The following is a 25,510-nucleotide window of genomic DNA, read 5'->3' as shown; positions in this document are numbered from 1 at the left end:
AATTAGAAGTTCAATTTGCAAACACAATCACGATCATATCAAATCCAATCGTGGACATGGAAAGCGACTGGGAATACATTCGAAATTGGTTTCAAAATCAGGTAGTTTTTATTTTTATTTTTATTTTGATGTTATTTGATTTTTATTGGTGATTAAGCGGGGGCTCTGCTACAGCCGAAGTGGCCCCGCGACTCGGGAATTACCCCTCTTCGCGGGAGTTGGCCACTGGCAGGTCCACAGCCACCGGGACTGGGGGGATTCCCTGTACTAAAGGTTTGTCTCGGCACCTCTTGAATCGGAACTATGCATGGAATTTTTCCTCTATGAATCCTAATCTCATTCAATACCATCATCATTCACGGTTCACGTAATCACAATATTCAAGGGTACCAATAGTGCCTACCTTGGTGTGGCCTAAATAAACCTGCGCAACATGTCGATCACAGATCTGCCTTTAGAGCTGTTGACTCGTATTTGTGAGCATGTAGAGCCTCAAGAATGGGGCGCACTCCGGATCACTTGCCGCCAAATATATGACCACACACTGGAAGCCTATGCAACGCGATATTTCAAAAGAGTCACACTTCTTCTCACCCGTGAAGGTCTTGATCGCTTGGAGCATGTTGCATCTAGTGAAATCTTTCGTCGCTCAGTCGAAGAAATTTGGATCATTCCGAACTTGTTCGATCACTGGGCAGGCTTGGATAAGGCAGATTTTACAAAGGTAAATAACATGAAATGGGTGTTGAGATTGGGACGTCCTCCGACAGTAGAAGAAAAAAATGAAGATCAGGCTGCGCTCGAGGCTCTATTCGCCGTCTTCGAAGCTACAATGGTAGAACATCGTGCCATTCTTGAATCTCCGGGACTATTGGGTCGCCTTGAAAAATGCCTACCGCGTCTTGAGAACGCTATCACCCTTGGGCTACGGCGTTATGACACAAGGTTCCTCCTTAATACAGCGAGGAACACTGACTTTACTTGTCTGGGCTTACAAGCATTGAAGAGTCATTTCAACTTCAAGATTGTTCCAATGCATATTCAGACCCTATCGCATATACCTTACAGTTTGGTATTCTCACAACTACTTAACGCCGTAATCAAATCCAGTCGAAAAGTCAAATCTCTCCACACATGCGGCCATAACTTTTGCGGCATGGCGTTAGAATCCTTTCAACTGCCAGAGTCACAGGATCAATCGCTGCTTCCACTCTTGAAGGATCTGACGACTTTGCATATTTGTATTCGCCTCAGAGATCACGAACAAGAAAATCTCGACGAAAACACGTTTAATCGTCTTCTTAATATCATGTTCACGGCTTCACCGACGTTGAAGACCCTACACTTTGCTCAATGGAGCCCCATAGAAGAACTATCCCCTCTCTATTTCAAGAATGTGTCTCGAAGAATTCAATTCACCCAACTAGAGGAACTTCATCTTCATTCAATTGAAGTGACAGTGAATAGCCTCGAGGAATTTCTACGGAAAGCAGCTCCAACGTTAAAACGCCTGAGTCTGCGATTAGTCAGCTTAGTTGATGGGATAGCATCAGCACCCGATCTAGGGCCCCTGACTCAAAACACCAGTAGTTGGGTCACTTCAATGTCTACGGAGGCTAAAAACGAGATACAGGGGCTCTGGAAGCGTGTATTCGAATTCTGGGCAGATCACCTCAGCCTGCAATATGTTGAACTGTCCGTGCTTGGGTACCGGGGGAGATCCATAACATTGCATGACAACTTTTATATGGAACGTGGACAACAGGGCGCAGAGAGTTGTCCTGGCGTCAATCCCGCGAGTTTCTATTTTGATGCTGAGAAGGCGAACATACCTTTCAACGAATGGGTCACGCAGCTTCAGATTGAGATAGTGCATCAGCCATCTAGTGGTGGACCAAAGCTTCCAGGGACCAGCAAAATCCACTTGCGTGACCCAAGACAGGACTTTAGTGGGCAGTTTACTATAGCATGTAATCCATCACTTATGAGCAGAACATCAATAGGTTAGAAATGTCAAACATATCCTAACTTTTCAAAATTCCACTACTATTGATAAGATTGAAGACCTCACCAAGGAATAAAATATTCTTTCTAATGTTCTGCAGTATCAGCTGTTTGAACTTGTTAATACTATCTACAACTCTGTCTTCGTCTACTTGCCAGTCACCTATTTCTACTCGTTCAGCCCAGCTTTCCAAAACATTGTGCAGATACGAGCTACGTGAATCCCAAGGTAGAAAACAACTATAATCGCTGAATGAATCCTCCTGGTATACCTGATCAGGCTGATTCTCTTTGAATGGAATGCTACTGCTACTTCAAGAAAAGTTATTGCTTCTGATGCTGAATGGAAGCAGAAGTCGACTTTGTTAATCAGATTTCGAATTAAAATCTTTGCAGGTGAGCTCCACATACAAACCGGAGGGAATTTCTTCTGCTTTCCCGTCAGGGAACCAGGGTCAAGTCATTACTTGTTCTTGTTCGTCTCGAAATGTAATGGTTACTAAGTTGTCAGGCTAGAGACCTGTGACTAGGCAAGGATATCGGATGGTATAGATCAAATAGAACAGTTGATACACAGACTGATTCTTGTCGAACAAGAATCGTAGCTATCGTTCGTGCGTTTTTATATTGCTAGGACTTAGGGCCGTCATGCATAAGCGGGTGTATCGAGGTAGATTCGCCCGCGGAGCGGCCATGAATCGTACCCGAGTCGTACCCGAGTCGTACCCGAGGGGATTCAGGAATCCCGTGACACGGAATAAGAGTAGTGGGAATGATGGTGCAACCTCCTCGGTATTATAAAAGTCTGGAATGAGTTGGTTAAAGCGGCGGTCAGCGAGTGGTTGATTTGTAGATTAGATCGAGGTTAAGGGTCGACCGCCGAGGGCAATATAGTGAGAGTTGAGGTGGCGAGCACCGGCAGCCAGCGAGTGGCATCTTGGCTAAGACAATGTAGCCCTGGAGGTCTTTTTGGACTTGTTGTTGGGAGTGGAGATGCGGACAAAGAGAGGCGGTAGGTGCTTTAATAAGAACCTTGGCAGCGTGAAGATTGAGGAAGGAGATAAAAGATCCAATCTGCGTAAAGAAGGCCTCTAAGCTCTTCAAGTGCACATGTACTAGTTTATACTTAAGTATGATGGACCTGTATACATACATAATACTCGAAACCCTGGAACAATGTATAGTAGTAGATATTATAGTCTCTAAGGTATACATATACACATGGATGTGCTGCATGCGTAGCAGTACCACCCGGGAGGCCGAGTATGACGTTGAGACAATTGTATGAATGAAAAACCTCACAGACACAATTAAATGCTTATAAATCTAACAATAAGTAGAGTGGTATGCATTTGATATATTTTATTATGTTATTCAGAATGAATAATGAGACACTAAACTACATTAACGATAGAAAGAAGTCGAGAAGTTCGGATTTAGCATCAGTTTCTGCGCCCCAACATCATTGTAGATCAAAGGAAAGGTTTTCGATATGGGACAAAAGATAAGGGGACGTGGAAATTATTTCTAGAAGCTCGTTAGCGTTCTGGGAACCCTTTAAACGCAAGGTCAACTGGTTCTGGTAGTAATGTCACATACTCCGCATCCCGTACAGTCACAGTTGGTACTGGTGCATGTACAGCCCTGGGCACCGGTGCAGGTGCAACTAGATCCGCAGCCACAGCCCATGGTTTTTGATTTGAAGGGGAGGTTGGTCTTTCTTTTTAAGAAAAAATTTGAGAATAATGGTTTTTCTTGATCAGATATAGATCTTTATGGGAGATGAAAAAAGGAGGAAGAATCGGTTTCTTCTATTTCTTATATAGTGGTTCGGTAGTACCAGCCGCATCATGATTGCGTCAGTGGAGAGAGTGGACCATAAGATGCGAACAAATTGGAAACCGAAGCCAAGTGAAGAGGAAGAATAGGATGGACTTAATATATAGTAATTATAGATCTAGAGGTGAGTATTAGATATGGATGTACTTCTTCCCCAGTTCTGGATAACCTATACAAGACAGCGAGATGGGTATAGTAGAGCAGTGCCACATTGCTGGTGAATATACATAAAAAACAGATATAATCTAGAAAGGAACTATCTTTTAAAAGGAAATTCCCATTCATATACACTAGTGCTATTCTCTTCTGTAGCCCCCACCCTCTCCTTCATTATACTACATTTTACCCCAGCCTAGTAACAAGGCCCTCATTATATTTTCTTCTCTGTGCAGCACAACACTAGATAATCTCCCCCAAATAGAACTTAGCTCCATATAGAAACAAGAAACAAAAAAAATGGCCTTCTATTTTTTTAGTCTGTGCCCATTTCCCGTACTAGCATCTTGTGACGCGGACCCACTGACTTTCTTGTGACCCGAGAGTCGATCACATCACTGGGTGAAGTTCCGATAAGCATCTCCGCCCAACAATCAATGATCAAGACTCAAGGAGGGGAGACTAACCCACCGTCCCCCAAGACCTTCCTCCTCGGAAAGATCAACGATCAACCTCAACGTCACCTCAACATCCTATGAACACATTTCCCCCTTGACGCCCTTCTCTAGCTCCGAAGCAGTAAAGCTGGAGCTACCTTCCGGGGATTACTTACCCGCCCTTGGTCTGCTCACCTGGTTCTTCGTAAAGAACCAGGGACTGGGCAGATCCTAACTATCGACCTGGCCAACAATTCTATAAACCGATCTATCATCCCCGACCTCCCTGATCCTCCTTTACCCCGCGAATCCACGAGTTCCAGCTCCCCCCATCCCGATCCCGACGACACCCCATCCGCCCATCTCGTCTCCGCAGTCTCCCAACCACCTCCGCCCGACACGACATCCCGAACACGGAACCTTCGACGTCGTCGTCTACAATCGAGTAGTCCTGATATCCCGCCTGCTGAACACGTAGGACTGGGAACAGCAACTTCGTCATACACAGGAGAAGCAAGGGCTGCGGAAACCACGGCCCAGCAGGAACAGACCCATCAATCCGGCCAAGCCGACGGCCATCCTCCTTCTCGCAAGCGCAGGCGCCTGCTCACCATGCGTGCTGATGGGTTATCGAGCACAAATGGCTTTTCACAGGTGTCCAAAGGGTCAACCTCTAGAAAAGCCAACGGCCAGGCCGCGTCTTCAAATGGAGACTCTCAGTCTCAGTTGAATGGCGGTGGGAAACCCCTCCCTAACCAATCATACTATGGTCATAATCGTGAGGAAGTAACTCGGATATTGATTCAGAGTTTGTACGAGTTGGGCTACGATGGGTCGGCATCTATGTTGAGTCAAGAGAGCGGCTATCAGCTGGAGACATCGGGGGTTGCAACGTTTCGAAGTGCGGTATTAGGAGGACGTTGGTCGGAGGCTGAAAAGATTCTGATTCAATCATTCCGGAATGGGGTACAGGGTGGTCCAAAGCCTGTCTCCGAGGAGACACTTGTATTGGCCGAGGACGCAAATAAGAGCGAGATGCTGTTCTATTTGCGGCAACAAAAGTTCTTGGAGCTTCTTGAGGCACGCGATCTAGGTGCAGCCCTTGGTGTGCTGCGGCAAGAACTGACACCGTTAAACTACGATGTCGATCGTCTGCATGCTCTTTCCAGGTAAATACCCCTGTTATTCTGCACATATTTGATATGTCTAACATCTCGAGTATTTAGTCTACTCATGTCCCCAACGGAATTGTTACATGACCAAGCAGGCTGGGAAGGTTCCACCAAAGTATCTCGAGAACTTCTCCTAGGGAACTTATCTAGTAAGCGACTCGAATATTTTGCAACTTTGCCGCTCGCTAATCACATACATTATAGAATCTATCTCCCCATCGGTTATGATCCCTCAGCACCGACTAGCTATCTTGCTAGACCATGTGAAGCAAAGCCAGATCAACAACTGCTTATATCACAACACCGCTCAACCGCCATCGCTCTATTCGGACCATCTCTGTGACCGAAATGACTTCCCGCTAGACGTAGGCGTTGACCTTACCCAGCATACAGATGAGGTCTGGTACTGCGGTTTCTCTCACGATGGCACCAAGTTAGTCACTGCAGGCAGTGACAAAATGGTACTCATCTACGATACGACTGATTTCTCGGTGATCCATAGATTGCATGATCATGGTAACGGAGTTGCATTTGCGAGTTGGAGTCCCGACGATACGAAGCTCATCACATGTTCCCAAGACAAGAAAGCCCGACTCTGGGATGTCGAGGTAAGATTTTTAGGCTAATTTTAAACATACCCAAGAACGTCTTTTAACTAAATGGTTGTGGTGGCTTTTAGACTGGGCGCTGCCTCATTACCGTTGACCACCATTCTGAACCTGTCACATCTGCAGGCTGGGCTCCAGATGGAGAATCTTTTGTTACATCCTCCTTTGACCCTACCTCTCAACTTTGCCACTGGAGTCTACGTGGCTCATCTTTGCATATGTGGAAAGGTGGTTTCCGTGTACAAGATTGTGCGATCACTCCTGATGGACGGAGACTGGTTGCAGCGGACACAGATTCGAAAATTCATGTGTTTGATTTCCAAACATATGAAGAAGATTACTGTTTATCGGTGTCTAGCAAACCAACTTCCATCGCTATCAGTCAGGACTCGAAACATATGCTTGTGAATCTCAAAGAGGGCGAAATCCATCTAATCGATCTCGAGACCACTGCTGTGATCAGGCGTTTCAAGGGCCACAAGCAAGGCGAATATGTTATCCGCAGCACGTTTGGTGGAGCAGGCGAGAACTTCGTTGTTAGCGGCAGCGATGGTATGCTTCCCCTCTCCTCATACAGATGGTCCTTCCTGCTAACTGGATTTCTCAGATTCCTGTGTCTACATCTGGCATAAGGATAATGGATCTCTCGTCGAGACTCTTCACGGTCACGACAAGGGATGTGTGAATTCAATATCGTGGAATCCAGCTGACCCCACAATGTTTGCGTCGGCAGGTGATGACCGCGCAGTGCGAATGTATGATCCTCCTCTTGTTTTCTTTTCTTTTTTGTTTTGTTTTTCCCCCTCACCCTTTGTATACCCTTTACCCCCGATTCCTTCCATTGCACGTGTATTAACCAACCTCTAGTTGGTCTCGAGATCGCAGTCGTCTTCGTACAACAAGTGGACCTATCCAGAGCAGAGATATCTCCAAAAACGGCTTCCCACGCACAAGCGCACTAAGAACAACATCCGCGTTTTAGCTCAAGCTCAAATAACCACAAATTGAAACCGAAACATCATATCTATTCGATTCAATACGACAGATAGCAACGGCATATTGTCATGCTTATGCGTCTGATCACCTCCAATTTTGTACCACGGACTTAGTCAAGCTAGGACGGACTGGGATGGGATGGGATACTGATACCACATCCACCTCTGGATAGAAAGACCGATACACCTGATTTCCTATCTACTTTCCTTGCCTTTCTTCTTACCTATCTTGCATGCAACCCCTTCCTCACCCAACTCGTATACACTATATTCCCACCGACCCACCTCCCTGTCCTAACTCCCTCCAGCCCTCAATGACCAACCAACCTACCCCATTATATCTTCCCATAGCCCAACAGACAAACCACACTTAACGTTCTCCTAAAGCATCCAGTCAATACAGGAAAGGCGCCATTCAATCATTCTTTTCTTATTTTTCTCTTCTCTTCTGGGAACTAACTAACTGCACTGCTTGGTCGCATCATTGTTCGGTATAGTAAATACACCAATGTTTTACCTTTTTTACCCTTGCTATTTTTTGTCGAATGTTGATTCCTGTTTTACACTTTGCTGAATGGCGTTGTTTGTCCGATTGAGATGGGAATTGGATCTTGCTTGATCTTTTGATCTTTAACTTGCTGTCTTGTGTACTTGCCGTATTGAGCATCTAGTTATCTTGGTATGGATGCGTAGGTACTGTTTTGAGAAGGTGATACTATTCAAGGCTATTGAAATCATATTCAATCTAAGCAAGTAAAACAATAAAGTCCAAATGAACCGGGAATACCCCGTCGCGGTAATGTGCAACTTTTCTTGTATAGAGAAAAATTGCAAATTTCTTAGCAGTACATCAATGTTGGTATCAAAGGTTATGACGTAGACGATCACCTAGACAGCAGATGAATCGCCTGGTGTTGTACAAAGAACTTGAAATGCTACCCAATAGACTCAAATTAAGTGACATGCCATTTCGCCCAACTCCAAGCTGTTATATGAGAGTAACCCTCTTCAAAGCAAAATGTGGTAAAGTAATATAGATACGATGGGCCAGCCCAGTTGAAGAATGCCTTGCTTTTGGAGATCGTAGTAAACTCTCTCCGGCATTACGTTGCCTTCCACGTCCTCCATATGGACAACATTGTCCCGAGAGTCCCGCTCCCGCCCCTTTTCGAGTCGCTCCCAGAGGCGCATGGCCTGGTCAATTCCGGTGATTTCTCGGAATAAGTTGGTGTTTGCTGTGATGCTCAAACACTTGACCATGCATATGAGTAGCCTCTCTGAAACGCTTGTCGAATCCGTCAACCCATATAAACGAAGTTGCCACAAATTTCGCAAGGGTGTTCGACGCCCAACCCATGCATACATGGTCTAGTTCAGTGAAAATTATGCCTTGCTTTTGGAGATCGTAGTAAATTTTCTCCGGTATTAGGTTGCCTTCCGCATCCTCCATCTGGACAACATTGTCCCGAGAGTCGCGCTTGCGCTTGCGCTCCTTTAGGTCTGTCCCCCTCTCCAATTGAAGAAATAGGCCATCAATTAGAGGATGCCCTGCTTCTGGAGATCGTAGTATACTCTCTCCGGCATGACATTGCCTTCAGCATCCTCCATCTGCACGACATTATCCCGCGAGTCGCGCTCCCGCTTGCGTTCCTTTTCGAGTTGCTCCCAGAGGCGCATGGCCTGGTCAATTCCGGTGATTTCTCGGAATAAGTTGGTGTTTGATGTGATGCCCAAACACTTCAGACCATAGATATGTGTAGCCTCTCCGAAATGCTTGTCGAACGCCCGTCGACCCATATAAACGAAGTTGCCACAAATTTCGCAAGGGTATTCGACGCCCAACCCATGCAATTTATAAAGCCAATATGGGATCGGCTTTCCATCCCATCCTAGCGGTACGTTGAGGGGGTTTGCGATTCTGTCCTCTTCGTCGTCGGACTCTTCGCCGCCACGGCCCTCGGCGCGGTCTTCTTGCTCAGCCATCAGGTCCTCCCAGTCTGTTCGACGCTCACGCTCTGTGAGACCTTGGCGACGTACTACCTCGTGCTTGGTAGCTTCTCGCTCAACCTGGAGTTTTTCTGTCAGGCAACGCACGCGGTGTTCTCGGCTGGCGACTGCACGTTCTTTCAGATCCTTGGCGAGAGATGATGTTTGGTTTGCGGGAGTTTGGGAGCTTGGATCTGTTTCTGAGGTGCCTGCCGCCTTTTTTGCCTCTGCGGCCCGGATGTGCTTTTTGCCTGTCAAGTGGTTTCGGTGAACGTTTTCATTTGTGAACCCCTTCTCACAATCTGAGCACCAGATTTCGTTAGCAGAGCCGTTGGTTGCGTGTTCATTCGCCCAGCCTGGGGCTTCATTTGCGGCCCATTTATTTTCAAAGTCCTCATCGAAGCTGGTGATCAACGCGTCCAAGTCTTCCAGTGGCTTCACTCGCTTGAAGAAGCTCTCAAGATATGTGGCTAGCTCGTCGACGTAGCGGAAATATTTATCTGAGACCTTGTCCTTCCGCTTGATGTTCATGGTGGGGGGAGTGAAAACATCGAAGATGCCGAGGTAGTCAACGTAGTTCACGCGCTTGATTCCAGGGAGGTTAAGGTATTGTTCGTGGATGGTCGTCAGATCGAGAAATTTTCCGAATCGCTCTTCGCCGGTAAACATGCTGTCAATTTGCAAGAATTCGCCCTCACCAGGTTGGCGGGGCTGGTAAGCCTTTTCGAGGTTCTCAACGGCTTCATTTGGATTGCGTTTATGGAAGTCTTTGATATCCTCGAGTTGCCTGTAGAATTCTTCGAACTGATCACCCGTAGAAATCGACTGTATTTCTTTGTCACGGAGGCCATCTGCGTCCTTGTAAATTTCCAGCAGTCTTTGGGACTGGACCGCGATGCGGTCTAGGAACATAGCAATTTCATGTTCGTTTGCGAGTCGCTCACGAACCTATCATGCGAAGACTTTTATTAGCATCTGGAGGTATGTCAGTGGAGCGCAAGACTTACACCTCGGGGCTCGTTCATGATGCGGTCTGCAACAGCCTGCTCCAATCGCTCCCTGTCCTCGTGGAGGAATCTTTGCTCCTCGAGAACCATGTTTACTATGCGAACTAGATCACGCAAGTATGCAGCTTGAGATTCACGTTTTCGTAATCAATTGACATAAAATGTTCCGTATGCAGGTTCAAATCACGTTCTCGAATTACGAGATGTGAAGGGTGGGTTGGTGGAAGGTTGTCGTGGAAGGAAGAAAGTTCGCGGATCAAAGCTGCACATGTGCAGCTTTAATCAAAGTCATGTGACTGTACCGCTCACATCGCAAAAAGTCGAACTCTCACATCTACTTGACGTCTTTCAATACCCCAGACTTTTGCCTTGCCATCAGGTGAATTTTTGATACCTCTATTCATCATGGCGGACGGAATCGACCGACGCGCTGAAGGTATGCGCCCACTTCAAGAGCCTTTTTGGTGACGAGAATCATTCTAACGGTAGTTCAGAGCGCATGGAATTCAACACCTCCAAGGAGGTCACAGTGGCCCCGACCTTTGAGGATATGCACTTGAAAGAAAGCTTGCTTCGAGGAGTTTACGCTTATGGATACGAGTCGCCATCGGCTGTTCAGTCTCGTGCCATTGTTCAGATCTGTAAAGGTCGTGATACTATTGCGCAGGCCCAGTCCGGTACTGGTAAAACCGCTACTTTCTCGATCAGTACTCTGCAAGTTATCGATACTGCCCTTCGTGAGACCCAAGGTATATATAATTTGAAGCAATAGTCCTGGCAAAAAAATGAGGTGCTGATATCTAGATTCAAAGCTCTGGTCCTGTCCCCAACTCGTGAACTCGCAACCCAAATTCAATCCGTTATCATGGCCCTCGGTGACTACATGAACGTCCAATGCCACGCATGTATTGGTGGAACCAACATCGGTGAAGATATCCGCAAGCTCGACTACGGCCAGCACGTCGTTTCTGGAACTCCCGGTCGTGTCGCCGATATGATTCGCCGCCGCAACCTCCGCACCCGTCACATCAAGATGCTCGTCCTCGATGAAGCAGACGAACTTCTCAACCGTGGTTTCCGCGAACAAATCTACGATGTCTACCGCTACCTTCCGCCGGCGACGCAGGTTGTGGTGGTCTCCGCTACTCTGCCTTACGATGTGTTGGATATGACGACCAAATTTATGACAGACCCCGTGCGTGTCCTGGTTAAGCGTGACGAGTTGACTCTGGAGGGAATTAAGCAATACTTCATTGCCGTCGAGAAGGAGGAGTGGAAGTTTGATACCCTCTGCGATCTTTACGATACTTTGACGATCACCCAAGCAGTGATTTTCTGCAACACTCGCCGAAAGGTCGATTGGTTGACTGACAAGATGCGTGAGGCCAATTTCACTGTCTCAAGTATGCACGGTGAGATGCCACAGAAGGAACGTGATAGTATTATGCAAGATTTCCGCCAGGGTAACTCGCGTGTGCTCATTTCTACCGATGTGTGGGCTCGTGGTATCGATGTTCAACAGGTGTCGCTGGTTATTAACTACGATCTCCCCACCAACCGTGAAAACTACATTCATCGTATTGGTCGATCCGGTCGTTTTGGTCGCAAGGGTGTGGCTATCAACTTCGTTACTGCTGATGATGTCCGTATTCTGCGCGATATTGAGTTGTACTACTCTACTCAGATCGACGAGATGCCTATGAATGGTGAGTTTATCAATATTGGATCGGTTATTCTGCATGTTTCTCATGAACTAATGATATCTTCTAGTTGCGGATCTTCTCTCATAATTTGCTACGACGACGCTGTATTTAACTTTCGTCTTTCAACGAGCTACAAAAGTGACTTGTGACTTGGTACTATCTTGCTCTGTGGCTATGCACGCTTGCTTGATTTCAGAGACCCTCAGCTGCAGTTGATGTGATATTGCATCGGAAAATGGGGGCTCTTTTTCTCGGTTTCTCGGCATAACAGAATGCAAGGCCGGTACTCGCGTGGAGGAAAGGGAAAACAATATGATTCAGTGAGAAGCCGTCGTTATCAACTAAATGCTTTTCCTGGGTCGTTTTGCTAACTATATGCACTGTAGAAGTTGCATTCATGATATCATCTAATTGAAATTTGACATACGGGTCTTGGGCAAGATCCCTTTTTTACTATCTTATGCTGCGCTGCTTATTTCTTAGTTTACCCTGGGTACTTATTGTTGGAGTTACGAATTATGGAATTCAATTTGAACGGGTATTTTCTACTTCTTAAGTACTTTTCTTGTAGATTCAGCTATCGATGTGGAGATTATACAATTTTTGTGCCGACGTGATTACTTTGGCTTGCAGTATATGTATACTGTGTATACTACTGTATTTAGGACGGAGTATGCTATGCCCATAGTGAACCACATTTTGGAAAATTCTTATTTTTAATATAAATTATAATATCACCGGATACTGAGTACACTGTAAGAAACTATGTATCAAAAATATAGAATAGTATTTGTATGTCCGTAAAGTAGAGATCCTTCAAGTTGTACTCTCACTCCCGAGGTCACTGAATGGCGGCTTTCTGCAGGTCGTGCTGCATGGATGTACTGATGTACTACATATCACATTTTGATAGCGTAAAAACGTACTCTTCCCCTAATAAATCGAAATATCTAACAACAATCGAGAGCCCAATAGATTAAATTCAATATTATCCTCCCTTGTGCAAAGGCAAGTTTGTATATAAAGATTATAATCGCCTAAAAACTACTCATAAAACACAACAACTTGAACCATCGAGGAGAGACCTAGGAAGTATACACAATACTATGCTTGCCATTTCTACGTTAAGCCTTGAAATTGAAAGCGTGACTATAAATCAAGCTATAACAAGCTTCAAGGACAAGCAAATACAACTATTTAAATTGCTGAAAGAATTAGATGAGGGGTAGCCAAGGCTTTCAAATACAATCAACTACAACAACCTGATTCTTTGTGGGGGAAGAGGCTTTTGGTGGATGCTCATATAAAGCTCAGAATACACCTTCCAGGCCCATCTTTTACAAGGATAGAAGTATCGATCTTCGCATTCAACATAGCGGTCTGTTCTTTCAAGAAAAAGATCGATCGGAGGGCGCCAATCCCGTTGAATAGCGACAAAGGATTGGGTGACAGCGCTTAGGGGGACTCCACGGCTCAGCTCTTAGTCGAATTATCGGTGCAGATGGCATGGCAGCCCCCCAAGTGCAACTTACTCTTAGATCTCTCTTTTACGATTTTATGATTTAACCTTGCATAATTTTTCCTTCTTCTCTCTAGCGAATGTTAGGTCTGGGGAGCCTTCGATTGAAAAGCCGGCCATCCTTGCTCACGCTGATTAGAGGACGCGAGCTTGAGCGTGCGCCAACATCTCCACCGCCTGAGCTGCCACCGCTTCCAGACTCGCCCGCTCCAACCATCTCGACCACGACTACGACCACGACCACCTCCGTCTCTCCCGTTTCCTCCCCTTCAGTTACTACCACGACTTCTACGATGGCTTCGGACGACACTCATGAGCATGGCTCGATTTTCTCGGTCTCTGGACCTGTCGTCGTGGCCGAACAAATGATCGGTTGTGCCATGTACGAGTTGGTACGTTCTCCCCGAAGCTCTCCCTCCCACCTCCGGAAGCTGGATCTATGCTGATCATCTCTTTCCCTTTGTGTCTAGTGTCACGTTGGAAATGATTTACTTGTTGGTGAAGTTATTCGAATTGACGGAGATAAAGCTACAATTCAGGTTTATGAGGAAACTGGTACGACACCTCCATTGCTGGGCCACGTATACACCACTCCCAGTTTACAGACCCGCTCCCCCTCCCTTCTTTAATGGCATTGCTAATTGATGACTCCCCCGTTTCGTATAATAGCTGGTTTGAAAGTTGGTGATCCCGTTACTCGAACGGGCAAGCCCCTCTCCGTCGAGCTTGGTCCCGGTTTGATGGAAACTATTTACGATGGAATTCAACGACCCCTCCGCGCCATCTCCGATAAGTCCGGAAGTATCTACATTCCTCGCGGTATTTCTGTCAATGCGCTGGACCGTGAGAAGAAGTGGGATTACAAGCCCGCTGGCTTCAAGGTTGGCGACCACATTACTGGTGGTGATATCTGGGGTACTGTCTTTGAGAACAGTCTGGTGAATGACCACAAGATTCTCCTGCCCCCACGTGCTCGTGGTACTATTACAAAGATTTCTCCTGCTGGTAGCTTCACCGTTGAGGAGAAGCTGCTTGAGGTTGAATTCGAGGGAAAGAAGACCGAGTATGGAATGATGCAGACTTGGCCCGTTCGTGCGCCTCGCCCCGTTAGCGACAGACTGTCTGCCGACGCACCTTTTATTGTTGGCCAGCGTGTGCTGGATGCTCTTTTCCCCAGTGTTCAGGGTGGTACTGTCTGTATTCCTGGTGCTTTCGGATGTGGTAAGACTGTCATTTCTCAGTCTGTGTCCAAGTTCTCCAACAGTGATATCATTGTTTATGTTGGTTGCGGTGAGCGTGGTAACGAGATGGCTGAAGTTTTGATGGATTTCCCCGAGGTAAATTGATTATGCTCTGAATTGTTGCGCGGAACTTCTTATTGACCATTGTTCTCTTTTTGATAGCTCTCTATTAACGTTGAAGGTCGCGAAGAGCCTATTATGAAGCGTACTTGTCTGATCGCCAACACCTCCAACATGCCCGTCGCTGCCCGTGAAGCTTCCATTTATACCGGTATTACCATCGCCGAGTACTTCCGTGACCAGGGTAAGGACGTCGCCATGATGGCTGATTCCAGTTCCCGTTGGGCCGAGGCTCTGCGTGAGATTTCAGGTCGTCTGGGTGAGATGCCTGCTGACCAGGGTTTCCCTGCCTACCTTGGTGCTAAGCTGGCTTCCTTCTACGAGCGTGCTGGTAAGTCCAGTGCTCTCGGTAGCCCTGAGCGTGAGGGAAGTGTCAGCATCGTAGGTGCTGTCTCCCCTCCTGGAGGTGATTTCTCCGATCCCGTCACCAGCAGTACCCTGGGTATTGTCCAGGTCTTCTGGGGTCTTGATAAGAAGCTTGCTCAACGTAAGCACTTCCCCTCTGTCAACACTTCCATCTCCTACAGCAAGTACAACTCCGTCCTGGACAAGTACTACGAGAAGCACAACCCCGAATTCCCTCGTCTGCGTGACCACATTCGTGAACTGTTGTCCAAGTCCGAGGATCTTGACCAGGTCGTGCAACTGGTCGGTAAGGCCGCTCTCGGTGACTCCGACAAGATTATTCTGGATGTTGCTGCTATGGTTAAGGAGGATTTCCTCCAGCAGAACGGTTACAGTGACTACGATCAGTTCTGCCCCCTGTGGAAGACTGAGTATATGATGAAGGCATTCATGGGCTTCCACGACGAGGCTCAGAAGGCTATTGCCCAGGGCCAGCAATGGAGCAAGGTACGCGAGGCCACAAAGGATATCCAAAGCTCACTGCGAAGCATGAAGTTCGAGGTGCCGAAGGACGAGCAGGAGGTTTCCGCCAAGTACGAGAAGATCCTGCAGTCTATGTCGGACCGATTTGCTTCTGTCTCGGACGAGTAAACGCCATAATTTTGCGTTTTGCATTGCTCAAGTTCCCATGTTTATTTTTGACCTTCCGGCTGCTCTTCACTAGCACATTACCCTGTAGTTATGTTCAACCCGATTTCTTTTTCTTTGGGGCCAGATTTGTTTTATTTTATGTCATAGAATGATTGAATCCAGTATTGTACTGATGTCATGAACTATCGAATGAGTAATAGTATGCCTAACTAGTAGTGTCGTGTAGAATTATCAGGCGACAAAGGTAATATTAGCAGATGACCTTCCACTCCCGTATATCTCTACCTGATGTGGGACGGGTTGAGCCCAGACCACCAACCGCACCGGCACTGTGGATGCCTGCTCATTACGACTGCCGCCACTTCTCATCACCGCCTTTGGCTCCCTCACACCAACAAACATCTCTTTCCGCCTTCCACCTCTGCGAGACTTGATCTCTTGGCTCTATTTTTCTCTTCTCTTGAAAGTCTCTTTTTAATTTTCATTTGAAAATAATACCCTGTTCCGTCCTCTGTTCTGCTTCCTTCCATATCGCCTGCCATGGCAAGTCCGACTACCGGCTACTCGTGCGTATCCCCGGCCCCTGTCCCCTCCACTCCGATGCGGCCTAGCTAACCTCGTGCGCAGCATAAATGTTAATGATCCAAGCCTGATTTCGCTGGTCAACAAGCTCCAGGATGTGTTCTCTACAGTTGGCGTGAGTATCCTTGAGCTCTCATGTGCGGAAACCGTGGTCTCTTTGCCTCCGAACTGACACCGCCGCTTTCGATTATAGGTACACAACCCAATCGACTTGCCCCAGATTGCTGTCGTTGGATCACAGTCAAGTGGAAAGAGCTCAGTACTAGAGAACATTGTTGGTCGCGATTTGTATGCGCTCGTATTCCCAGCAAAAAAGGAGCCTCTTGCCGCCTAATATGGTCTTATGGATATAATGGTGGCGGGGGCTCTTCCGTTGTCGTCGTCAGCCATTGCTAACAACCCACTTCTTCTCTAGCCTCCCCCGTGGATCTGGAATCGTCACTCGCAGACCCCTTATTCTGCAGCTGATCAACAAACCTGCGAGCGCCCAAACAAATGGCGACAACAAGTTGGAAACAACAGATAGCGAGTCCAATGTCGATGAGTACGGCGAGTTCCTGCACATGCCTGGCCAGAAGTACTTCGATTTCAACAAGATTCGGGATGAGATTGTTCGCGAGACAGAGACTAAGGTCGGCAAGAATGCTGGAATTTCGCCCGCTCCTATCAATCTGCGCATCTACTCGCCCAATGTCCTTACCTTGACCCTGGTTGATTTGCCCGGTTTGACTAAGGTTCCTGTCGGTGACCAGCCTAAGGATATTGAGCGCCAAATCAAGGATATGGTCCTCAAGTATATCAGCAAGCCCAATGCTATCATCTTGGCTGTTACCTCGGCCAATCAGGATTTGGCCAACTCCGACGGTCTTAAGTTGGCGCGTGAGGTTGATCCAGAGGGACAGCGCACTATTGGTGTTTTGAGTAAGGTCGATCTTATGGATGATGGTACCGACGTTGTGGATATTCTCGCTGGACGGATTATCCCCTTGCGTCTGGGTTATGTCCCTGTTGTCAACCGTGGTCAGCGTGATATTGAGAACAAGAAGCTCATTGCTTACGCCTTGGAGAATGAGAAGAACTTCTTTGAGAACCACAAGGCGTACAGGAACAAGGCTTCGTACTGCGGTACTCCTTATCTTGCCCGCAAGCTGAACTTGGTAGGCTTTCTCCTACGATGAGATACGGAGGTTGGGATTAGAAGCTAACATTCGACTTTGTGTTCTAGATCCTTATGATGCACATCAAGCAGACCCTGCCCGATATCAAGGCCCGCATTTCCTCCTCTCTCCAAAAGTATACGACCGAGTTGAGCCAGCTGGGTGATTCCATGCTCGGTAACAGTGGAAACATCATTCTCAACATCATCACTGAGTTCAGCAATGAATACCGTACCGTCCTGGAAGGAAATAACCAGGAGCTCTCTAGCATTGAGCTTTCCGGTGGTGCCCGTATCAGCTTCGTGTTCCACGAGCTCTACTCCAACGGTGTCAAGGCCGTTGATCCTTTCGACCAAGTGAAGGACGTTGACATCCGTACCATCCTTTACAACTCATCTGGTTCATCTCCTGCCCTCTTCGTCGGCACGACTGCTTTCGAATTAATCGTCAAGCAGCAGATCAAGCGTCTGGAAGAGCCTAGCTTGAAATGTATCTCACTTGTCTTTGATGAGTTGGTTCGCATCCTGGGCCAGCTGCTCACCAAGCAATTATTCCGTCGTTATCCCATGCTGAAGGAGAAGTTCCATGCTGTCGTCATTGGCTTCTTCAAGAAGTGCATGGAACCCACTAACAAGCTGGTCAAGGACTTGATTGCTATGGAAGCTACTTACATCAACACCGGTCATCCTGATTTCCTCAACGGACATCGCGTACGTCTTTCGTCTCACCTTTTACCTCTTTACAATATATGATAACTGACCTGACTTCATACAGGCTATGTCCCTCGTCAACGAGCGTCAGCAAGCCGCTAAGCCTACTCAAGTGGATCCTAAGACTGGCAAGCCCCTTCCTGCTCGTGCCCAGAGTCCCTCTCTGGATACTACTGGCGAAGCTCCCAATGGAAGCGGATTCTTTGGTTCTTTCTGGGCCTCTAAGAACAAGAAGAAGATGGCTGCTATGGAGGCTCCCCCTCCTACTCTCAAGGCTTCTGCTAGCTTGTCTGAGCGGGAATCAACCGAGGTTGAGGTTATCAGTAAGTATCTGATGGATTCGGTCTATATTTATAGATTGCTTGCTAACATCTACATCAGAGCTCCTCATCACCTCCTACTTCAACATCGTGAAGCGTACTATGATCGATATGGTTCCCAAGGCTGTCATGTACACTCTTGTCCAGTATGTTCCCTTGTTTCATCGTCTTTATCTTCATCTTCGTGTTCAATCTAATCAGTATCTAGATTCACCAAGGACTCCATGCAAGGTGAATTGCTCGAGTACATGTACCGTACCAACGAGCTGGATGACCTCCTCAAGGAAAGTGACTACACTATCCGCCGACGAAAGGAGTGTCAGCAAATGGTTGAAAGCTTGGGTCGCGCAAGCGAAATCGTCAGCCAGGTCCAGTAGGTAAAGCATATATTCTGGGGTGGGTCCGGTCCGACTGCATGATTGATTAAATTAAGACGCACGCCGGAGTTGGTCTAGGAAATTCTCAGGTTTCATTCTTTTGAAAGAAATTATATCTCGATTTCGATTTCGATCTTCAACTCCGTGCTTGTATCTTCTCTTCTCTTCTTGCCCGTTTCTGGTCATAGCCTCGGCCTTGTCTTAGGGCTTAGTGCTGGTCTGGTTTGATTGGGTGTTTGAAAATTGCTCTTATTGCTTTTCTCGCATCTGGATTGGATTGGATTGGGAGGCTCATGTCATTACTGTTATTTCGGACTCTGGAGAGGACATTCTGCTATTCAAGATATCCATGATGGGTTCTCATCCTATCCCATCCCTTTTCCTCCCTTTTCATTTGCTTGCTGCCGAATTTGAGAGCTCTATACCGTTTCTTTGTGTTGGTCATTTTCTTTTCTTTTCTTTTGCGCCTATTCTAGATGACGACTGTATCAATTAATGAATGTTGTTATGCTTTATGGCTTTGAATAAATACTTGGACTATATCTTGCTACTTATACTGCTTAGTACATATTATGTATGATTGACTACTAGTATACTTGAAGAAAGCTTGAATCAGTAGTATGAAATTGATGAAAAGCGCTGTTTCAAAGTCCGCTCATAGGCTGATTGTAGATAAATTTCAAGTTCAATATGTCCAGCAGAGTAGCAAGGTCACGGACCATGACATGTATATAACACCATTCTCCAAGAAAACACCAACGCCTCCGATATTTCTAGATGATACAGGGTAAAAACAAACAAGAGTACATGAGGAATATGTATGAGAAAGAAGTAGAAAAGGCAGAAAGAACAGGAGGGAAAGGGGAAGGAAAAAGTCCCTTATCCTATCGATTCGACCGCATAGTTCCAGAACGCTGCATGACAGCATCCCCATTATTCTGCCAATCGCGAGACTCCATTCCAGACGCCAGCCCCGCATCCGTACGAGACTGCGAGAACGTTCTAGACTGTCTCCCCAGCGACTCCACACCACTAAGATTAGAAGTACGACGACGCATCCTCCGCTCCGAATCCTCTGCTTCATGCCTATTCAAAGCGTCCGAGGGAAGCAACACAGCTCGATCAAGCGCATACGGTAACCCACGATGTCTACCGCGAATCTGCATCGCAATAATAACAAGCTTCGAAACAACATTGAATTGTCCCGAAAACGAAGTATCAGCTGTAGGATACCCAAAGGATAAACCCACAGTACCGTATGCAGAAACAACCTCAAATAACACGGTGAAGAGTTGGAAACTGTAATCGTCTGTTGATTGGAGACGGGTTCCTTCTGCGATTGAGATAGCGAAGAGTCCTAAAAAGACGTACCAGAGATCAAAAGAAAGTTGACGTCGTAAATGGGCCCCGATGTAGCTTGGTGCTGTTTGGTTTTCGTCGTCGTGGTCTTCTTCGCCGTAGCCGTAGATTCCGAGAGATTTTTCTTCGTAGACGTTTGTGCGACGCATGGAGATTGCGATGGGAAAGACGGAGATGTACATCATTATTAGGTAGGAGACTTGGATTGCGGGATGGAGGTCTGATAGGCTTATTATTCCGAAGCCGGCGGTTCGGGTTGCGGCTGCTTGGAAGAAGCCGTCTAGGACGCGGATTCCCGGGGATAATTTTGTGACGGCTGAGTCGTTTAACTAGGGGTTGTTAGTTTTGTTGCTCGGTTTGGTAGAGGAGTAGAGTAGACGTACGTCAAGGATGATGAAGAAGATTACATCGATTCCGTTTAGGGCGATTAGAATGGCGAATAGCCACCATGATGCGTTTCGGGGGAAGAGGAGCGTGAAACAGCGGCGAGGATGGTCGAGTAGGAACTTGAGTTCTTCCCAGAGAGCAGTTCCTTGTCGGGTGAATTTTGATAGTATCCAAATCATTAATCGGAGCATGCAGGGAAATCCGGTATTTCCGATAATGATCAGGAAGGCTAAGAGGAGTAAGGGGAAGATTGCGGTTTGGAATGAGTACATGGAATCGGGCGTAAGAGAGAATCCAAGATCGTTGAATGCAGAGGCAGATGTGAAGATTCCCCACCAGGGTCGTCCGACGCCATCTGCTTTGACGATGTTGCCCCATTTAGGCTCTGTCATGATCCATCCGATCATACTGATCATGCCGAAGATGTGAAATCCAACGTAGTAACCGATTAATACGACAGCGAGGGTTTTCAGAGCACGGTATTCAATACCACCTAGCTCGTCACGTTGCTCCTCTGTTAGGTCAACGAAGTTCGAGTTTCGGGCAACAGTCGCATTCCAACTGAGATAGGGTTGGGTTGGTCGTTCTCGTTCGTGAGTGATGGATCGCCAAATTCCCCGAACTGTAGTTCTTGTTGTTGATGGACCCAGTCCTGCATCGTCTGCATCATTGGCATCTTTTGTCATTGTATCACGCATAGTTGGTCGTTGGTCCAATCGCGTAAAGGTATTACCACGAGTACGAGTGCGATTAAAATCAGGCTCGTTAATAGTGATATGAGGTCCTTCCAACGGTCCAACTTGATCGGCCTCCGAATTGGCAGAACTATGCGTCTGAGTTTTAGGGCTAACCGGCTCATTAGCCTGCTCAACCTCTCCATCTTCTCGACCTCCATCTCCATCTTCCAACGCCTCTGGAACACCGCCAGAATCGTACTCGCGCGGACTGGGAATACGCAAGGCTCCCTTATTTTTTCGTTGATTCTCAACAAACGCAATATGATGCTCCGGGCTAAGCTGTGTAGGGACCCGTAAATTGCTCAGGCCGAACCGGTGACCAATGTCATTCTCTGTCTCTTCCGGAATGCTCTCCTGTGGTGTGACGTCGTCAAGTTTTCCACGAGGGGAATCTGAGTCTGATGATCCGTCCCCTTGCTTGGCGGTGGGGTCTGGTAGCCGACTTTCGCGTGCGTCACCGGAATTATTCCTGAGTACCACGATGGATCGACCACCGACGCCTAATTCGGCACGATTGAGATCTTCACTTGGTTTATCCTCTGTCACTGTGTCCATGCGGGAACGGGTAGTGCGCAGTGCGCGCGCATCCCGAACCACGTGCTGGAATCTTTTCTCGAACCAATACAGTCGGATAAACACGAGAGCGCTGTGGATGAAAATCGGCGTACATAGACATGTAATGAAGTATAGGACGATCTGCTGATAGGTGTATAGCTCGTTTAGGTTCACGGTGTTCAGGCCACTTTGGGTGGCGGAGCCGACCCCCATGAAGAGTGCATCGGTATAGTCGATGTTTCCTGCGGGGTAGATGATGATGGAGCCGATGATTCCCCATGATATAATATATGTGTAGTGGAGGAATATGAAGTTGAGATGTAACTGGTTTAAGAACGGGACGCGCTGTTTGAGGGCGTTGACCCGACGAACGGTGGCTGAGAACATATTTCGTGTATGCGGACGGCGAGACCGTCGTTCCCAGGCGGAGGGCTCAGTCCGCGGAGGAGAGTCGGGGAGAAAGTGTTCTCGAAAGGAGGGGAATTTTTCAATCCTAGCATCCTTCCATTGTTAGCGTTTTTCATTCGAGGTATTTATTTATTTTTTCGCCCCATGCTTTCTTTTTTTTTTTAGGGGTAGGGAAGATATTTCCTTCTCTTTGGGCGGATCATACATGTGGCACGGGCAATGTAATAGTTTGACCAGTCGTGAGTCGTACTGAGAGGGCACGGGCAACGCCGCTGTTAGCCGCGAGGCATTGAACAGCGCATGGATATTAAGATTGAAGGCATTATTGAAAGAAGAGAAAGGGAAATATGGGGGAGGCGAGATAAAGGTTTAGGGACTGGCGAACGCAGAAAAAATAAAAAGGCGCAAACGGAGTCGAGCCACGGAACGGTAATTTTACCACATTGGTAACGGGTGCCAAAAACGTGCACTGTCGATCTCTCTGCACGGCAGGTGTTGGGTGATGAGAGTGGCGTGAGGTACGTATTGAGATGGTAATCGAGTGGTAATTAAGTTTGTTTCATCTTTTTGTTGATTTAAGATGTTAAATTAACTAAATCAGACTGTTGATAATTCTATTCTCTTTTACTCTATACGTGGATTACACTCAAATCAAAGAGGATTCGACATAAGATTCACTGCTTTATCCATTCACACCTTTGATTCAGCTCTGGCCCCCGCTGACTAGACTAACTAGCTCCTGGCCAAGCTTTTCATCGTGTCGGGGGGCGAATAGCTCAGCCCCCGGTCGCGCCAGTTAAATGATCTCGTGGTATTATTGGTCTATCCACATTTCCATTTGAGATCTTGACTGCATGATGGCTGGGTCGAGGGAGATATTTGCCAATGAGAAAAGCCAAACAACGCACGTATCATATCCTGGATAATAATATACTCGATATAGAGGTGCAGGTGACATATCGCCTTTCGCTATTTTCTCCAGGGCCACAAACGCCTAGGTGGTTATCCTCGGTACCAGGTACCAAAGAGCCGAATGAGGTCCACGGAGTGGCTAGAGTGGTTAGAGGGGCTTGATACTGCGCCACACTTCGGAATTATACAGTATATTTACTAGAATCTGTGAAATTGACGCCAGAAACGCCTGCCTTTTCACCTGTAACTTTAGACGGCGAGCGGCTTACTTATTATCAATCAGCCCTATTGTTTATCTTGCACTAAGTTAGTCAAAGCCCAAAATCACCTTATAGAGGCTTACATCCCAACACAAATATACTCATGCAACCAAAGATCCGTGCAACTTGAATCGCTTCCGACTTTAGGATTCCACTGTGTAATCTGAGCGACGGTCACGCTCTTGCTGCTAGTAATGCTCGCGCAAGTGTCATCCGTGGGGGGTAGTAATTGATATCGATGTGTTTAATACTGTCGTGGTCCTGGTTGAGGGTCAGGCACCCTGCGATTCGTCGATGCGGTCTGACCGTCGAGTATGTTGTAGCTCAATGCTTCACGGTAAATAGGTAGCATCGCTGCTGAATTATTCGCAATTATTCGCAATTATTCGCAATTATTCGCAATTATTCACATCATTATTTCGAGGTCTTTTTCTGATAATCTTTCCCTCCACAAGCCAGACCTATCGTTGTTTGCTTTGGGGTTCGGTGACAGCTTGCTGGGACTTGCGTCAGTAATGGCGCTAAGCCCAATTCGGCTAATGTGTTATTTGATGCGCCAACTTGAACAATTTTTGAACGCGAGCGCTGGATAAAGACCGCGCACTGGGAATCATGGTCATTTCGCCATGATTTGAACCTACTCTGTATATTAGACGTGAGATATATGCTTGACATATCATAATGACCATACCAAATTATAGTCGTAGCCTACAAGGATATATGAATGTCTGAAAGTGTGATTTGTTCCAAGCTTATTGCCAATGTATTGATAAATAGTCTATATTACTCAGAGTAAAAGACATTCCCCATCACCTGAGCTAACTGCAAGGAAAAAAGCTACTATCAATCATAGTAGGATTTTGCATTTAGAGGGTACCAGCAGCGACGATCTGGATGGGGCTCTTGGGCTTGCCGGAGCCGGAGCCGAGGGCCTCGATCTCCTTGACAACTTTGAAGGAGTTGTCGTCGGCAACCTCGCCGAAGACGACGTGCTTGCCATCGAGCCAAGAGGTGACAACGGTGGTGACGAAGAACTGGGAGCCGTTGCTTTAAAAGTATTTCGTTAGTATTTGAGAGAATCGTAGAATTAGAAACAGTGAAAACTTACGTGTTGGGACCAGCGTTGGCCATGGAGAGAAGACCAGGGCGGGTGTGCTTCTTGGTGAAGTTCTCATCCTCGAACTTGTCACCGTAGATGGACTTGCCACCAGTGCCCTACATCATTGAATTGTTAGCTTTGGTTCAGGCTTCAGGGGGGTCGACGATGGGGGCATTGAGAGCGAAGAATCATATGATAGCTAGTATAAGGAATGAGTACTTACGTTGTGTTTGGTGAAGTCACCACCCTGGAGCATGAACTGGGGGATCACACGGTGGAAACCGGAGCCAGCGTAGCCGTATCCGTTCTGCCCGGTGCAGAGCTCACGGAAGTTTTTGGCAGTCTTGGGGACAGCATCATCGTAGAGGTTGAAGATGATACGACCGGTCTTGCCTAATAATCAGTGGTCAAGGATGTCAGTGAGAGGTCATGGTCAAGAATTGAAGCTTGTTGAAGAACGAATTGAGATGGGAAAATGTTGGGAAATTTGCTGATGAGGGGTAAAAAAACGTCGTTGGGTTGGTATTCTCCCCATATGCAAGTAGAAAAATGTATCAGGACAGACGACTTACCGGAATATTCGACGTCGAAGTAGGTTTGAGACATTTTGAATGAATTGATGGAGATGAAGAAGAGAGAGGAAGATTCAGTGATGCTAGAGGGGAAGAAAGAGAAAGCGACGGAAAGCGAAGGGGGAAGGTGGGGGTTATTGGCTGACGTCAGGTTAAGCGGGGCAAAGACCAATCCTACGTAGAGCCACAGCCACCACGTTCAAGTTCACGACTATTGCTCATTAGTGTTTCATTAATGTTTGCATTGTCAATGCTAAAACATTAAAAAAATAAAGAACGAAAAGGTTTCAGA

The 25,510-nt window shown here is 46.9% G+C and overlaps 9 protein-coding genes across 9 annotated transcripts; 5 read left to right on the top strand and 4 right to left on the bottom strand.

The window, feature by feature from the left end:
• Positions 1 to 433: 433 nt before the first annotated feature.
• On the top strand, positions 434 to 2,008 carry N7478_007521 (F-box protein; the record flags this gene model as incomplete). The annotated part of the gene is made up of 1 exon (XM_056923735.1): positions 434 to 2,008. One exon carries the CDS (start codon positions 434 to 436, stop codon positions 2,006 to 2,008), a length of 1,575 nt encoding a protein of 524 aa, XP_056776461.1.
• Positions 2,009 to 4,436: 2,428 nt separating this feature from the next.
• On the top strand, positions 4,437 to 7,224 carry N7478_007520 (WD40 repeat domain-containing protein; the record flags this gene model as incomplete). Its single annotated transcript, XM_056923734.1, has 7 exons — positions 4,437 to 4,518; positions 4,648 to 5,605; positions 5,663 to 5,757; positions 5,813 to 6,216; positions 6,288 to 6,768; positions 6,824 to 6,963; positions 7,084 to 7,224. The coding sequence occupies 7 exons, from the start codon at positions 4,437 to 4,439 to the stop codon at positions 7,222 to 7,224; spliced, it is 2,301 nt and encodes a 766-aa protein (XP_056776460.1).
• A 995-nt stretch (positions 7,225 to 8,219) lies between these two features.
• N7478_007519 (splicing factor 3a subunit 3) lies at positions 8,220 to 8,576 on the bottom strand (the record flags this gene model as incomplete). Its single annotated transcript, XM_056923733.1, has 1 exon — positions 8,220 to 8,576. The coding sequence occupies one exon, from the start codon at positions 8,574 to 8,576 to the stop codon at positions 8,220 to 8,222; it is 357 nt and encodes a 118-aa protein (XP_056776459.1).
• A 171-nt stretch (positions 8,577 to 8,747) lies between these two features.
• On the bottom strand, positions 8,748 to 10,294 carry N7478_007518 (SF3a splicing factor complex subunit PRP9; the record flags this gene model as incomplete). The annotated part of the gene is made up of 2 exons (XM_056923732.1): positions 8,748 to 10,145; positions 10,205 to 10,294. 2 exons carry the CDS (start codon positions 10,292 to 10,294, stop codon positions 8,748 to 8,750), a joined length of 1,488 nt encoding a protein of 495 aa, XP_056776458.1.
• A 315-nt stretch (positions 10,295 to 10,609) lies between these two features.
• Positions 10,610 to 11,994, top strand: N7478_007517 (ATP-dependent RNA helicase eIF4A; the record flags this gene model as incomplete). The annotated part of the gene is made up of 4 exons (XM_056923731.1): positions 10,610 to 10,640; positions 10,699 to 10,953; positions 11,017 to 11,910; positions 11,975 to 11,994. The coding sequence occupies 4 exons, from the start codon at positions 10,610 to 10,612 to the stop codon at positions 11,992 to 11,994; spliced, it is 1,200 nt and encodes a 399-aa protein (XP_056776457.1).
• A 1,512-nt stretch (positions 11,995 to 13,506) lies between these two features.
• On the top strand, positions 13,507 to 15,783 carry N7478_007516 (H(+)-transporting V1 sector ATPase subunit A; the record flags this gene model as incomplete). Its single annotated transcript, XM_056923730.1, has 4 exons — positions 13,507 to 13,818; positions 13,897 to 13,981; positions 14,096 to 14,763; positions 14,830 to 15,783. The coding sequence occupies 4 exons, from the start codon at positions 13,507 to 13,509 to the stop codon at positions 15,781 to 15,783; spliced, it is 2,019 nt and encodes a 672-aa protein (XP_056776456.1).
• A 540-nt stretch (positions 15,784 to 16,323) lies between these two features.
• Positions 16,324 to 18,929, top strand: N7478_007515 (dynamin-like GTPase vpsA; the record flags this gene model as incomplete). Its single annotated transcript, XM_056923729.1, has 8 exons — positions 16,324 to 16,349; positions 16,411 to 16,480; positions 16,559 to 16,653; positions 16,781 to 17,522; positions 17,591 to 18,232; positions 18,297 to 18,555; positions 18,614 to 18,698; positions 18,761 to 18,929. The coding sequence occupies 8 exons, from the start codon at positions 16,324 to 16,326 to the stop codon at positions 18,927 to 18,929; spliced, it is 2,088 nt and encodes a 695-aa protein (XP_056776455.1).
• An 884-nt stretch (positions 18,930 to 19,813) lies between these two features.
• Positions 19,814 to 22,354, bottom strand: N7478_007514 (potassium ion transporter; the record flags this gene model as incomplete). The annotated part of the gene is made up of 2 exons (XM_056923728.1): positions 19,814 to 20,617; positions 20,672 to 22,354. 2 exons carry the CDS (start codon positions 22,352 to 22,354, stop codon positions 19,814 to 19,816), a joined length of 2,487 nt encoding a protein of 828 aa, XP_056776454.1.
• A 2,059-nt stretch (positions 22,355 to 24,413) lies between these two features.
• N7478_007513 (uncharacterized protein) lies at positions 24,414 to 25,252 on the bottom strand (the record flags this gene model as incomplete). Its single annotated transcript, XM_056923727.1, has 4 exons — positions 24,414 to 24,594; positions 24,656 to 24,762; positions 24,870 to 25,039; positions 25,219 to 25,252. 4 exons carry the CDS (start codon positions 25,250 to 25,252, stop codon positions 24,414 to 24,416), a joined length of 492 nt encoding a protein of 163 aa, XP_056776453.1.
• Between the last annotated feature and the right edge of the window lie 258 nt (positions 25,253 to 25,510).

Source organism: Penicillium angulare (assembly GCF_028827245.1).
Source record: "Penicillium angulare strain IBT 27051 chromosome Unknown utg000005l_segment0_segment0, whole genome shotgun sequence".
Taxonomy (NCBI): domain Eukaryota; kingdom Fungi; phylum Ascomycota; class Eurotiomycetes; order Eurotiales; family Aspergillaceae; genus Penicillium; species Penicillium angulare.
This window is presented reverse-complemented; position numbering and strand designations above follow the sequence as displayed.